The 15,073-nt window shown below is 47.9% G+C and overlaps 2 protein-coding genes across 4 annotated transcripts in view; both read left to right on the top strand.

Annotated features, from left to right (window-relative positions):
• Positions 1-8,608, top strand: part of SLC24A3 (solute carrier family 24 member 3) — a 179,872-nt gene extending 171,264 nt beyond the window's left edge. The window contains exon 17 of the mRNA XM_062608158.1: positions 8,393-8,608. Coding sequence (XP_062464142.1) covers positions 8,393-8,539 — 147 coding nt within the window. The 3' untranslated portion in view covers positions 8,540-8,608. The remainder of the gene's footprint in view (positions 1-8,392) is intronic.
• A 1,724-nt stretch (positions 8,609-10,332) lies between these two features.
• The window catches only part of RIN2 (Ras and Rab interactor 2), an 84,051-nt gene continuing 79,310 nt past the window's right edge, over positions 10,333-15,073 (top strand). For 2 of the 3 annotated variants that reach the window (XM_062608128.1, XM_062608136.1), the window contains exon 1: positions 11,299-11,399. The gene's annotated coding sequence lies outside the window, so the exon portion shown is untranslated. Of the gene's footprint in view, positions 10,445-11,298; positions 11,400-15,073 lie in introns of those variants that run through there. The other variant, XM_062608131.1, reaches the window with a different exon arrangement.

The raw sequence follows: 15,073 nt of genomic DNA, 5'->3' as shown, positions 1-15,073 counted from the left end.
TATTCCTGGAATAACATTTTTAGTCATGCTTGGAATAATAATGAGGAGGAGGTGCTATTGTAACAGTTCTGATGTAGCCAGTTTCCATTACAGAAAGCTGTGGAAAACCTGTGGAAAGGGCTTGTTAAAAGGCGTATTTCTGGAGTAGTGGAATACTTGTGCTGCTTTTATGCTCTGCACCAGCCTAGCAGAGACTGCAACTTCCCTACTAAATCTGAGCCTGCCTTGGTGATAGGACTCATCGCATTAAAAGGTTGGGATGCTTCAGCTCACCTCCCCTCCCATTATGCTTTCTCTGAAAGAAGGGTTTGAGATCCTTGAATGAAAAGGTCTGTAATTGGGACTGGGTGCTTTGCCTAAAATACCTTCGCTTTTCTCTTTGTAACAGCCACTGCCAAAATGGCATCTTTCTTCTGATGGGCCCACCATGTCCACAGGAAGCAGTGGTATGTCTTAGGCTGCAGAGGTTATTTATTTACACATCCGCTGCTATTTCCAGATGCAGAAGAGCCATGCGGTGCAGAAAAGGCACACACGCTGGTCCCATGGCTCCGTCCCAGACTGCAGAGAATGAGGTGCAGCCTTTGATGTTGGTACAAAAGGTGTCTTTCATCAGTGCAAGCCCAGCAGTTGTCTTGAAAATATTTTCCCTTGTTTCTCTTGTTTGCATTCCAGCCCTGCGTGCTGGCAGCCCAAAAGGTGTGCTGGAACCCCTGCGGATGCGGCGGCCCTGGAGAGACTTCCCCATGCCTCGTTCTCTGGTTCAAAGATAATCTTGCTCTTTGTCACAACTTGGAGCTGTTCCAGTTGGCTGTTGGACCCTGACGATACTCTCACTCCCTACCCCCTGCCAGGGTGAATTGCCAGATACGCATCTTTTTTGATTCAGCCTCATGATTGCTTACCTCACTTTAGAAAAATTCTGTGTAATTTTCAGCCTGGAAAGTTAGAAACTGGTTTTCAGAGGTCGAGGAGTAGGTGAATTTCAAGCTGCTTTCACTAAAGTTAGGAAAATCAGAGCATTGAGGCAAGCCGTCACGGCTTTGGCTGGAGGAGTTGTTGAAGAATATGCATTTCATGTTCATGTATGCACTTCTGTGTTTTTAGAAGCTGTTGTTGTGTTGTCTTTGCCGTTACTCCTCAGCCCTCACAAACCCTGCCAAGCAGAGACACGAAAGTTTCTTCAGAACAAAAAATGAAACATCAGGGCAGAAGTACAAAGTGATGAAAAGAAAACTCACCCTCCTCCAGCCTGGCCCTCTTTAGTCATCATAAAGATGCAAAACTAGGCACAAATCCTGTTTATTTTCCCTTTGGCAGTCACTTCTGACTTGCTTTACAGAGGCCCAACTTGTGTCTTTGCCACCCCAAAAGCTATTTGCTTTGAAATATCATTTCCAGAGATGAGAGATCTTTTCTCTGCAAGTTGCAGTTAACACTCTCCCTCCAGACTGGGCTCAATTGGTTTTCACCTGTTTATTGGCATCCTGATTGTGCTGCTTGAACAAAGCTGCATCTGCCCCTGATCTCAGCATAAGGACTTCTGATGGGTAACTCTGAAGCCTTCGGTCACCCCAAAATCGTGTTTGAAGAGGACTGGTTGAGGAATGTCTCTGCTGATGAGGGAAATGTCTTTTCTTCCTTGTTTTAATCTTTGGAATAACATCTGAGAAACAAAAACAAAAAATACCCCGCGCCCCCCAGGGTGTAGGTGTTACGGCTGATCTTTCCTTCCCTTTATACCACAAGACAATTTCACTGTATGTACATCAACAATAAATACCCCAACCCTACCAGACTAATTTTCCTTCCTAAATGTCATTCTTAAAGCTAAGGGAAATCTGGCGCCATGCCCCACTCCCAAAGACTACCTTTACCTGCTGCAGCACAGCTGAGGGTCCAGCTGCACCACTGGCCACGTTAGCACTATGGGACTGCATCTGAGGAACAAGAACTGCCATCTCATGCCTGAGGAATTCAAGCGCTTGCTTTCCTTTCTGTTAATCAGTGACAAAAGGGAGAGCTTGGCGGCAAGCCTCCCACCTAAGATGGTTTTTAGCCTCTTGATGCCACATCCTCCCAAGTCACAGGCAACAAAAGCATCACATGCTTGCAGAGCAGGACATGCCACTACTGCTTAGCATCCCAAAAGATGTGCAATACCCTTTCGTTGTGAAGAGCCATGGACAGGGCTACCTTTTAAGAGAAGAAATGGGGTTATGCATCCCAGAAAGACTCCCAGTATCCCAGCCTGGTTTGGGTTGGAAGGGACCTCAAAGCTCCTCCAGCTCCAGCCCCTGCCACGGGCAGGGACACCTTCCATAGAGCAGCTTGCTCCAAGCCCCTGTGTCCAGCCTGGCCTTGAACACTTCCAGGGATGGGGCAGCCGCAGCTTCTCTGGGCACCCTGTGCCAGCGCCTCAGCACCCTCACAGGGAAGAGCTTCTGCCCAAGAGCTCATCTCAGTCTCCCCTCGGGCAGGTTCAAGCCATTCCCCTTGGCCTGTCCCTCCATCCCTTGTCCCAAGCCCCCCTCCAGCTTTCCTGCAGCCCCTTCAGGCACTGGAGCTGCTCTCAGGTCTCCCCTTCAGGAGCCTTCTCTTCTCCAGGCTGCCCCAGCCCAGCTCTCTCAGCCTGGCTCCAGAGCAGAGCTGCTCCAGCCCTCGCAGCATCTCCATGGCCTCCTCTGGCCTCGCTCCAACAGCTCCACGTCCCTCCTGTGCTGCTGCCCCAGAGCTGGATCAGAGCTGCAGGGGGGTCTCCCCAGAGCACAGCAGAGGGGCAGGATCCGCTCCCTGAGCTGCTGCTCATGCTCTGGGGGTGCAGCCCAGCACACACGGGGGGGGGGGGGGGGGAGGTCTGAGCTCAAGTGAGACCAAGGCATTTCCATGCAACTGTCACAACCCTGAAGGCTTAGAGTCTCCCAGTTGAAGTGGGCTGTGGGTAGTGAGCCTTCTCACCTTGCAGGGGATGCCCAGACACGGTAACCACACTCGAGAGAACCAGTGCTTGATGGTTAGGGTTTGCAGTGCCAAAATCCTTTATTAGGTTTTATTCTTTATGAGGCCTTCAGGCTGCTGGTGGGCTGCACAGCTCCAAGTTTCTAATCCTTGGTGCTGTGAGGTGGATGCACACCAGTACTCCCAAGCACATTGTGCTTCCTTGGAAGCTGAAGCAGAGGCAACATATGGCTGTGTCTCTCTCTGAAAGGGAATCAGGCAGACATAGGACTCGGGACAAACGCCGGGTATGCTGATTTGGTGTGTACTTTTCCTCCCTGCTGCAATGGTAATCAGCCCTCTTAGCACAGCTGAGCATCTGCCCACTTCCCCTCCAGCTGCTTTAAGTGGGCTGGCGTTAGCATTTGGAGAGAAGGAAGCACATCTTCAACCTCGGACTGTCAGGAACAAGCAGCGCTCTGTGCTGGTGTGAGCCTGCTTCACAGCGCCAAGCAAATGGTTAGAGACGAGTAGCAAGAATAAACAAAACCAGTTCAATACCGCAGCCTGGAGAGAGCAGGTGCGATGAAACCACTTCAAACCAGAGCAGTTGCTTACTGCAACTCGCACAAGAAGATGTTACAAGTGAGCCTTTAAAGAATGAATGGGAGGGGGGAAGACTGGCATCATTAACATATCAGCTGCAGTGGTACAGAACAGCGACACTAAAAAGAGAACTCTGCTGTTATCTTTGTGTGTGAACTTAAATCAATACTTGGCCTGCCTAAAATTCTTTTCTGCTGACTGCAGGGAGAGCTGGGATTTCAGAAGTGTATTCTGTAATGTTGCAGAGCAATGCCATCTAGGGCATACAGACCTACAAATACCAACAGGAATGCTATCCATCCTTAGTGACAGAGCTTGCTGGATTGAATGTTAGCAACTGGTTCATCACGTATTCATTAGGCCTGGTGGGATTTGCTCGTTTTCAGTATCTGCTTCCAGTTTTCCAGAGCATGCTTCATGTCAGATATTAATGGATAGTTTTGTTCCAGTTGAGACTGGAAGACAGTGAGTTTCTGAATATACCTTATTTCCTCTGTAAATCCACTTGATAGCTTTCATCTGTGCAGCATATCAGGGATTATGAATTGTCTCTCTAATCTTCAACTACTCAAGGACTCCACCATGGCTGTGATTAGAGCAGCAATTCCCTTAGCAGATTAAACTATTAAACCTCACAGGCCAGATCTTGGCATCTTTATTCAGAAAGCTACTTACTCTGTTACTGAGATCTTCCTGTTCAACCCAAGCTTCCTGCAGAATATGGCTCTGCGTTAACTGAAAAGGTCTCCAGGACCTGGTCCAGTTGCAGCTGTGTCCTCACTTCTGGCTGTTCCAGCTCTCTCCAGGCTGAGGACTAAGTGCCAAATACAAGTATGTAGCCATCTCCTGGGTTCCATGGAGGTCTGTGGCAATAACTGTTTATGAACCTGGACTCACAAGTACAACATTTTCTGTATAATCTTGTCCTCTTGATTCTTACCATTCGACTTTGTAGTGCTTGGCCTTTCCAATGAATGGTAACAATATTTTGTGGTGCTTAGGCCAATGTTGTTCAGCTCTGTAATGGGTTTTCTTGTTCTATGGACACAGATTTGCTCTCCACTGGAGAACAGCAATGGCTTTAGCTCTCAAATTAATCTCAGGAGATCCTTCAAACTGCAAAGCTGCACATCAGCTTCTGGACCAGCCAGCTTCTGCCCAGTTCTGTAAGATTTATGCTTGGAGCTGATTGTTCTCAGGTTATTTGCCTTGTATGACTTCACTGCTTTTACAAGCAGCTCCAAACTAAAGGCAAAAAACTTGAAAGCACATTGGGAAATGTTAATGCTTCCACTAATAAAAACAAGAGCTTTTAATATAGATACAGGCCTTTTTTTTCCCCTCATCTTGAATAATGGCAGTCTTGTTGCTATCCCAACAAAGGGAGGGCCTGATTCTCCTTCAGGTTTGTAGTCATCTCCTTTGGCTGCCAAGAGATAATAAAGCAAATGCCTCCTGCTGCCTTAGAATGGCACTGCCTGTGGAAACAAAAATGCACATACACTCAAGTGAAGCAGTGGAAGGCTGGGGAAGCAATGGGCAGATGTTACCAGGATTAATTAAGAAGTAGAAATTACATTAGTAATTAGATTTTTGTTGGGTGTAATTAAATGTTGCACTGTTAAAACACAATGCTGAAATGACAAATAGCTAGTTGATCACGGTTCTCCCTAGGGATCTGTTTCCCCATAAACTGCTATGGTGTATGTCACTTCTCATTGTAGCTGCAGATTTGAAGCATAATTTACTTTATTTGGCAAACAATCCTATGGCCAGGCTACAAACACTTTTCCCCCCTTTCTTCTTCTTCAGTAGTACTGTAAACATGACAGGATGACTCACAATCGTTACTTTCCTGCAAGTTGAGACAGTTGGAAGAGAAAGACTGGAAATGCCAGGCTGTGTGTTTTGGAAGACGATGAAAGCATGTTCTCATCTGCCTGTATCACACTCACCATCATGAAGGCAGAGACTAGTGACTCAGTAGCTGGTACTTCCAAGTGCTTTAAAACTGATGTCCAAGCTTGAATAAACTCAGGTTGCTGTGTTTCACTGGTGGATCTGAGACAATCAGATCAGTCAATTCAGAATTCAGGTGGAGTGAGGAAGAATTACCCAAATACAGGTACTATTCCCCTTCCCTCCTCCCCACACAGTATCACATAAAATAGATAATGTGTTTAGTGGTGGGATTAGAGTATGGCTCTGATTCTTCACAAGTTCCTGAGGATTACTCACAGCTAGTGTCTGGCAGTCATCATCTCTCTGGACAGAGCTCTCATCACCATTCTCGTGTCACGTTCAGGCTGTAGAGAAAGGAATAGGTTTTGGCACATATGCAGCTGGAATGAGCTTTCATTGGCAGCTGGAATGAGCTTTCATTGGCAGCTGGAGGCTCATTATTGCTCCTCGCTCCCCAGTCTAATGAGGTTGCTGGTAAGGAGATGGAATTAGATGCCACGGCCCTTGCGTTTTCCTGATATGGTGCTCGGAAAGGGCAGGACGTGCATAGTGCCCCTGGGTTGCTCTGGCCTGCACTCCTCAGGGAGTTTCTGAGCAACTCGGGGTTCTGGTCCACATGCTCTTTGAGAGCTGGGATGTCAGAGTGAGCTCACTTCCCTGAACCGGTATTATCTGAATACTGTTTTCAAAAGAATACTTCAAATGAAAGAGAGAGAAGGTAAAAAAAATAAATGCTACTGAGCTAGCAATGCAGTTATGCAGAATTTCCACTTATTTGTTTCCTGGCTGTCAGGAAGACATATAAAGAATAGCCGCTGTTGGTTCTCTCATCAGAATGCCACCATGGAAATCTGTCCTGATGTGGGGTGTGTTGAAAAGCTGTTGGCCAGATCCCCCTTCATGGAACAAGACTGAGAGAGCTGAACTTAACAATCACAGCACCGTGAAATAATAAAAGAGTTATTTCTTCCCATAGCTGCAGTGATTCACGACCATAAACAGCTTCACTCCTGTCCTTTGCTACCAGCGGGGGGGGGGGGGGGGGGGGAGCAGCAAAAAGAGTGGCTCTGCAATGAGTCTAGGAAATAGGAACGGGGATTCTCCTTCCATATCAAAGAGGCCATATGAAGCAGCAGAAGTGACCTGGGGCTTTTTAAATAACATTTGTCAAGCATGCTATTTATCACATTTGTGTAGCCTTTAGTTCAATAAATACAGGAATGCTGTATACTTGAATAAAAGCATGCTAATGCCCTGCAGTAAATGCGATGACCTGTAAAAGAGTTACTTGTTCCCAATCATGCAGGCAGAGCTGGGAAGGGAACCAAAATCTCTTGAAAATCAGGTTAATCCACAAGACATCACCTCTTTCAAAAACATTCTCCAATATAATGTCACACTTGCCAATGAGTGCAGGTAGGTAGGAAAGAAACGTGCCATGGGTGAGTATGTTTGGGCTTATCTGAGTACCAAGTCATGTTTTTACTTAGTAAGAACTTTATCAAAATCTGGTAATGAGGACTCAGAGCAAGGTGCAGTACTGGCCAGCTACTGTATTGCCTCAGAAGAGAGAACTGACAGGTAAGGCATAAGTTCCAGTTTTGAGGCTATTTCTTTGCCTGATACCAGTGTCTGTGGCCATGGAAGTGGCAAGAGGCAGCCATTAGCCAGAAGTCAAAGGGTTTAACTTCCAGCCTTCTCAAAACCCACCCACAGGGATTAAGTCACGTATCTTTGACTGCTCCATTTGTTCAAAAAGTGTCTCTGTCTGTGTGACAATTGCAGCAGTGCCAGACAGCAACAAGATTAACAACTTTCACTTGCAGGATATCAGCATCTCATCTTACCGGTTTTGGGACCCAGCAAATTAGTGGTCAGCTCAGAAGGATGAGGTTCTGAATGACTTCTTTGCCTCAGTCTTCACTGGGAAATGCTCTGACCACACCACCCAAGTCTTGGAAGGCAGATGCAGGGACTGTGAGAAGGAAGACCCTAGGCCCACTGTAGGAAGGCATCTGGTTCAAGACCATCTTAAGAACCTGAATGTACGTAAGTCCATGGGACCTGATGAAATCCATCTGTGGGTCCTGAAAGGAGATGGCAAATGAAGATGCTAAGCCACTGTCCATCATATTTGAGAAATCATGGCAGTCAGGTGAAGTTCCCGATGACTGGAAAAAGGGAAATATAACCCCCATTTTCAAGAAGGGGAAAATGGATGACCAGGGAATTACAGAGCAGTCAGTCTCACCTCTGTGCCTGGCAAAATCTTGGAGCAGATTCTCCTGGCAGGCATGCTAAGGCACATGAAAATCAACAAGGTGCTTGGTGACAGCCAGCATGGCTTCACTAAGGGGAAATCCTGCCTGACCAATTTGGTGGCCTTCTATGATGGGGCCACAGAACTGATGGACAGTGGGTAGAGCAGTTGATGTCATCTACCTGGACTTGTGTAAAGCGTTCGACACTGTCCCACACGACATCCTTGTCTCTAAATTGGAGAGACATCAATTTGATGGATGGACCACTCGGTGGATAAAGAACTGGCTGGATGGCCGCACACAAAGAGTTGTGGTCAATGGCTCAATGTCCGGCTGGAGACCAGTAACGAGTGGCGTCCCTCAGGGATCGGTGTTGGGACCAGTCTTGTCCAACATCTTTGTGCACCAGCTCTGCCTTTCGTCAGTGGTGAGATGGAGCTCCCAGTTGCTTGGTACTTCTCTTGGCAATCTCCTTTCACTCTGCTTTTGAGGTTCATGGTGTCTGTCTTGTGGCTTTTGCCTGTGTGAAGTGTTGGAGTGTGTGGCTGACAGGCTCAGGATAGCTGTCTACCTCAGCATTAATGAATCTGGAACATAGAAGTGCTCTCCGTGACACTGAAATTTAGATGATGATGGAATATCCCCTGGATCTGGAAAATGAAGAGGGTGGAACAAGGAGAGATTCTGCCTCACCATACACAACAGATCATGTCAGAGCCCAGAACAACTCGGGATTTCAATACCAGCCTCGCTACAGCTTGCAGAAAAACTAGTTGGCTCAGTTCTATGGGATTTGTTCACTTGTTGGTTTGTTTGGTAGGGCTTTTTTCTTTCCAAGTGTGTAGGTATGTACGTGTTTGCTCTCTGGATGAAAAAAAATCGTTAGGAAAATTAAATCAAACAATGAGGTCTGTTTTAGACAGTTTTTGCTGTGTCTCCTTAAGGCAGTTTGATTCTCATCTCCCTCCTCCATTATAAAACATGCCTGAGTGCCAAAGTTGTTTTGCAAATCAGAACAAGAAATTTGACTTGGAGCCCAAAACGCATTACGCACATACTGCCAAGGGGTAAGATTTTGAGTGTACTTCAGTAATCGCTGTCGTGCTACAGGCTGAAACACACGTTGTGTTTTAAGGTGAGAATAGATCACTCTGAAGTCATCGGTGAATGTGGCCAGGCTCTGGAGGGCTGGGGAGGATGCACCTCCATGGCTGGGAGGTTGCACAGGTTTTCCTGTGGTGCAGCAGCAGCATGTTCAGCACACAAGAGACAGATGCCAGCGACTCATCTGCCTTTCATGTAAAGTGCTGCAGTTTCTCTTCTCCCTCCTGCAGAGCTCACAGCAATGTAGCAGGCTTCAAGGGTAGGAGCCAGTGGAAGAGGAAAATCTCTTGGTGCAGGAATCGCAGGTACCATGAGAGAAACTAGCAGAAGGAATTAATAATTGCTGCTCCCTGCTGCAGTTGCCAGGGTGTGACAACAGATAAGCAAGTCTGTTTCCCATCCCCTCAGCAACTACTCAAGACACTGGAGATCCCAGTAACACTGTTTTCCTTTGTACTTGTAACAGAAATAACAAACAGGAGTTCTGATTTTTAGAGCTAAAGGACATACTGCCCAGGCCAAGTCTAAACCAAATCACATGGGAAAGCCACCCTCACCTCGCTGGGGTGTGTAATACAGCAATGCAGCAGCTTGGGGAAGGCCAAGTGCCATTTCTTGTCTGGACTAGTTGAGTCCTCTGCGGCATCCCACCAATGCTTAATGCCTTCTGCCTACACGTGGGTCTCTGCCGCACACCCATATGATGACAAATATAGCCCAGCCATTCAGGGCTGGGAAAAACCTCCTTTTTCGCAGGCTTACTGTGTGTATATAAAATCATGCCTAGCCCATGCTCACAGCTGGATTGAGGGAGGGTCTCAATCAGGGATAAATAAACACAAACTAGGAAATTTCACCCAGTCCCTCAGGTATGTGGAGGGCTGTGTGCAGCAAAGTGATTTTTTCCAGTACGTTTTCTCCAGCACTTAGAGACCAGTTCTGCTCCAGTTCAGCAGGGCTGGCTGTGTTCTAACCTGGCTCTCATATACTGTCTCTTGTTTGCTCCTTTTCCTCTGTGGCTGGCAGTACTTTGCTTAACTGCTCCCACATGCTTTTTTGGGGGGTCAGTGGTGCCTCCTCCCTCTCTGTAAGGGTACCCCTGTGCTCTGACAGCTATGCCAAGCCAGGCACTGCAAAACAGGACTTCAGTGCAATCTGCTAGGCTACCTGAATAAACACTAGCAGTTTCCAGAGGTACCAGGACTGGAAAGCCAGCCATGGTATCTCTCGCGATAAATGCTTGTAAATGCTGAAGATCTGACAGGAAAGGTTCCGGTGGCCCTTGAGCCAGCTTGCAGAACTCGCCACTGGTTTCGCACCAGGCAAGCAGGATTTACTGCAGCCGCCTCCAGCTCACCGCCGAAGTTTCACATCTCTGTCCAAAGACACCTAGGTTAAACGAAAGCTGCAGCAGCAGAAACTGCTCAGATGCATTAAGCGGTTGCATCCATGAGACAATCAGGTCTCTTATGTGTGAAGATTAATAGCCACTTTCACAGAAGCCATGAATTGATGTAAATGTCACCACCTTGTAAATAAGACAGCATTGCTTTGCCCTGCTTCCTCAAAGCCAGGTAGGCATCCACCTTTCATTTTAATGGTCTGAATTTTGGACTCGGTATGTGCCCTTTAAGTAGATTTTTCCACCCCTGTGTGCCTTTGAATATGTTCCTAATCATGCTTTGCTGCCTTCAGTGTGGTTGCGAGCATTCCTAACGGGTACTCTATTTATGGAGAAAGCAGCTGCCAGACTGGAAGGAGAAGCCTGCTCTCCTGTATTTTAGTTATAGAAATAACCTGCACTGAACTCAGTCTAATGAACTTGCGATGCAATGAGTGCTGGGATCCTGGAGCGAGCCGCGGAACCAGCGCATCCCCACGGCACGAGCGCTGCAGTTCATCTTCTCCAGGGTCAGCTGAAGTCAGTGACGGGCGCGTCGGCACAGGGGTGCGCGACGAGAACTGCGCTTCCCCGCGGCTGCGGCCGGAGCTCCGCGGGCACAGCTGGGCCGTGCGTGGGGAGGCGGCAGAATCGCTCCGCGCCCCGCGCGGTTTTCGGCCCGGTTGTTGAGAGGCGCGGCCGCGCCCGGGCTCCGGGAGCGTCTCTGGGCCCGCCGGCTCTGCGGCCCCCGGTCTCCCCGGCAGAGCTCCCGATACCCCGGTGCTGCGCGGCCCCGGCACTGACCGCGCCTCCAGCCCTGCCGTGCGGCTGCAGGGGGCGGGCCGGGCGCGGGGCGCAGGCGCCTGGCCCCAGGAGGGAGCCGGCTCCGGGGTGACGGGAGGGGCGGCCCGAGCGGAGCGGCGGGCACAAAGCAGCGGCCGCTTCCCGTGCATCGGCCCGGCGCGGCTCCCAGCAGCGCTGCCCGGCGGCGAGAGGTAAGGGGCGGGTGGGGCTCGGCGGCCGGGTGGAGGGGCCCGCGGCGGCTGCTTGAAACCGCTGCCCCACGGGAGCGAGCGGAGCGGGGGACATGAGGGCCGCGAAGGGGCGCGGTGCTGGGAAGCGTCGCTCTCCGCCCCGCCGGGAGGCAGGTGAGGAGCCGGGCTGCAGCCGGTCCCTCTTCCTCATCCCTTCCTTCCCCCTCTGGGCTGCCTCTGCCGCGGCCAAGGCCAGGGCGGGCCGGGCCCCGTCTCCCTGCGGCAGGTCCCGGGGAATGTGGTCCAGGGCCTGCACACACCGGGCTGCTGCTCCCTACTCGGTGCCAGGCCTCTGCACTGGGGCTCGGGGCCACCGCCCGCCCCGCCGTGCCCTGCCCGGGCACCCCGCTGCCTGCCGGGGCACCCTCATCGACTGCTTCCAGCTGCGCCGTCCATCCCGCCCCCCTCCTGCTGCTGTCATCTGTGTGAGTAAGTCGTACAGCCTTGGAAGAGAAAGCTTAGTGCATGTTTGCAGTTCGGTGCGAGCCCCGTTTAGGGCCTGCAGGCAGTACGCCGTACACACTGTCAACAGTAGTTGAGCAAGGCTGAATGAAGTGTTCTCAGTGTGGGCATCTGCATTGCTTTTCTGACTGGATTAGGGCTTCCCAGGGCCCAAAAGATGGGGATACAACATACCTTTCGTCAGTTCCTCTTGTTAAATATTTCCTTATAAATATTATGATAAAAGTTTATTTTCAGTCACACAGGTCCAATTTGATAAATGCAGAAAAGCAGAAGGTGTACTTTCATCTGTTAGCTTGATTCCTTTGTTGTATTATTTTTCTAAGCTACTTAGCTCTCATTTCTTGTATTTGCTTATTTTCTAAAGTCTTACTCTAGTGCCTTTATAAGTAAGGAATAGCTTTATGTGCCTTTGCCAGCTCAGCTGTGTTGAGGATTGCATAAAGCATGATTTCCACCTGGTATTTCTTTGTTCAAAAGCTCCGGGGGGGGGGGGGGGGGGGGGGGGGGGGGGGGGGGAACAGGATAGTGCTTGCAAGAATGCCCTTTCTCTGTTAGAATATAGCTTGTTTGGAACAGCCGAGGGACCTGACAAGTGACTGGACTAACTGTGTTTGACTGGAGTTACTGCATTTGCAGAAGTGCACTATTGGCCAGGTGCAGGCTGTAAGGCTGATGAGACAGTGCTCAGAAAAGCAAATACTTGGAGCTTTAGACTGTGCCATTCCACAGGAATTCTGTCTTCAACTCAGCTATGTCTGCACTGACTCTCTGAGTAACTCTCTTTTGCTGGGATAAAATATGTTGGTATAGCTGTTGAACCAAGCTCTTACCTTTCCACAGGTCACATCTATGTTACATTTTATTGGTTTTAGATCTATTTAGCTTTTCAATATTTGATTAATAGGTTACTTGGGACCCAAATAATTAATTGAGCAGGAAGACTGATAAATAGAGTTGTCAGTCACATAGCTACACAAGAAAATTGTGCTGTGATTCTGAAAACATTTATGTGGAACAGTCCCCTGTATTTTATCATATGTGATCCTAGGGTGCATTTAGTTTCATTGAGAGGATTTGTATTCAATCTCCTGCCTCATTCTTTGTGTTAATTAAAAACATTAGCTAAGAAGTAATTGCCAAGAATATCAGCAATATTGACTCTTCTGAAAATGGTGATGGAAGAGCTGCATGGAACAAGATTCCAGTATGTTGTTTGGAATACACTCACCAAGTGGGTTTTGAGGCTGACTTTTCCTCTTTAAGGGATTTCTGTAGGTTTCAGTCTGTTTATATTTGCTTAACTTGTAAATATTTGGATTTTTTTGTTTGGTTTTGCCCCTCAGCAGATTTGGGATCCCACAGCGCTGTTGTAAATGGGCTACCAGGTTAAAGTTTCCCTGGTAGGTAAGTCTGTTGAGGCTGGGTTGTACAGTAGCTGTAATGCAGGTTTCTTCTCCAGCTAAGCCTTTAAAAGGACAGCGAGCATAAATATTAATCTGTGCTGAGAAGCTGATCCTGTTAAGCTTCAGGATTTTCAGGCTGCTTGAAAAATTTCTGGTGGATTGAGAAACTTTTGTGCTGAATAAGGTGCGAACTTGGGAAAGCATCATCTGCTATTCAGAGCAGAGATGACCCAACTGTGGTGTTTATTTAGGTTTTATTTATTTCAGAAGTTCAGATTCAGTTGTCAAGGGCTCTGTGGCCCATGAGTGGTATGAGTGTGTGCTCCTGGCACAAGCTGGATAAGGTGTGTCAAGGGGCTCTTGTGGCTGACTTTGGTGGATTCTCTATCACCCTTTTGCACTCTCAGCCAACTTGGTGTCGCTTGCTCCGGCTCTGAGGCCCTACAGGGAGGTGTGTCATGGTCTCCATGTGAAAATACTCCGCTGGCCCCCTCCCTAGAGGCTGGGAGGTTGAAGCATACAATGTGTGATCAACTGTGTTGAGGTCTGTGGCTAATAGAACCAGGAACATTGGCTCCTGTTGCTCTCAAGTATATCTAATGTAGAAGATAACAAGCTCTTTTACTTAAGGCTCAGAGGCGGTTTTGGATTGTTTCTAAAGATAGATCAAATGTAGTTACTAAGGCACTGAACAAACAGTAGGGTGACTAAATATTTCACTGCTGCTAGAATAATGCAGCTGTCACATTGTAGTGATAAGTAACTCATTCATCTCCCATCAGCAGGAGGAAGTTGAGAGGGTACTACATGAAGTAGATATGGTCTTAGTCCTTTTCTTAACATGTTACCAGACCACTCTCAGCTTTTTAGCCCTGTAGGATCACTGAGGGGCTCTGGATCAGGAGCTGAAAGGGGCTCAACAGCAAAATTGTGGTCTCGCCTTCCAGAAGTAGCGACTCCAAACACGGGCTGGAGCAACGTACAGAAAGCTAGTTCTGTGGTCATGTGTATTGTAGGCTCCATGGTTGTGCAGAACTTGCCTGTGGCTCTAAATACTTACCATAGTGTACAGATCTTGAAAATAAGAGGTTTACATACCTCTAATCTGTAATTGGAGATTTATCAAGATGTGTCTCAGAAAAACCTTTAAAATTCCTTCCTTAAGAGTTGCTTGGGAAGAATGCAAAGCAGAGTCAAGTGTTACTAGTTAAACCATTTTTTTTTGTTGTTCGAGTCACTTATCATTCAATTGGTACGTTCAGTGTGTACTGGGAGAGGGGACGGAAGTGTAACTAAATATTTGGCACCCTGCGTTAAATTGAGTCACTGTGTAAAAAAAAAAATAAAAAAAAGGCAAGCACAGGAGTGATATAGTGTAGTAGGAATTGGAGAGATATGAGGCTCCAATTTCCAATATATACCTTAATTTAGAACACTGAAAATTATTCCTGACTCAAGAAAATCTGCAGCAAGACTCTTAGATGCAGTACAGTTATCCCATGTCTTCTTATGGAACATATTATGAGAGCTGGAAAGGATATCACATCCACTTCTTGGCATTTGTGGTGCTTATGACCTAGAGTAGGATCACTTACAATCATCAGCTTTATCTGATGTTTCACCACCTACAGTTACCCAGTCCTAAGGCAGTCTGGCCTACCATACTTGTTCAAGAGTCTGAGTGTTTGCAGTTTGAATAGGACCAAGGAGAAAAGGGCTGGAAGGGATGTAGAATTTTCTTAGTCTCTTGACTGCTCTGAGATGCAAAGTGGTTTGTTTGTGGAAGGGTGGCTGCTACCACTTTGCATTCTTGGCTGTAGACTGAAGTGCTTACGTGGTCCTTATCCCACTTTTGGTCTGGGCCCTGTGTGATACTGACCTGGAAGGGGAGATGTTCTGTAACCCAGCCTCTTTTGGTTT

The sequence above is a fragment of the Pezoporus occidentalis genome, unplaced genomic scaffold (genome assembly GCF_034315485.1).
Source record: "Pezoporus occidentalis ecotype Australia unplaced genomic scaffold, CSIRO_AGI_Poc_V1 ctg10, whole genome shotgun sequence".
Taxonomy (NCBI): domain Eukaryota; kingdom Metazoa; phylum Chordata; class Aves; order Psittaciformes; family Psittacidae; genus Pezoporus; species Pezoporus occidentalis.
This window is presented reverse-complemented; position numbering and strand designations above follow the sequence as displayed.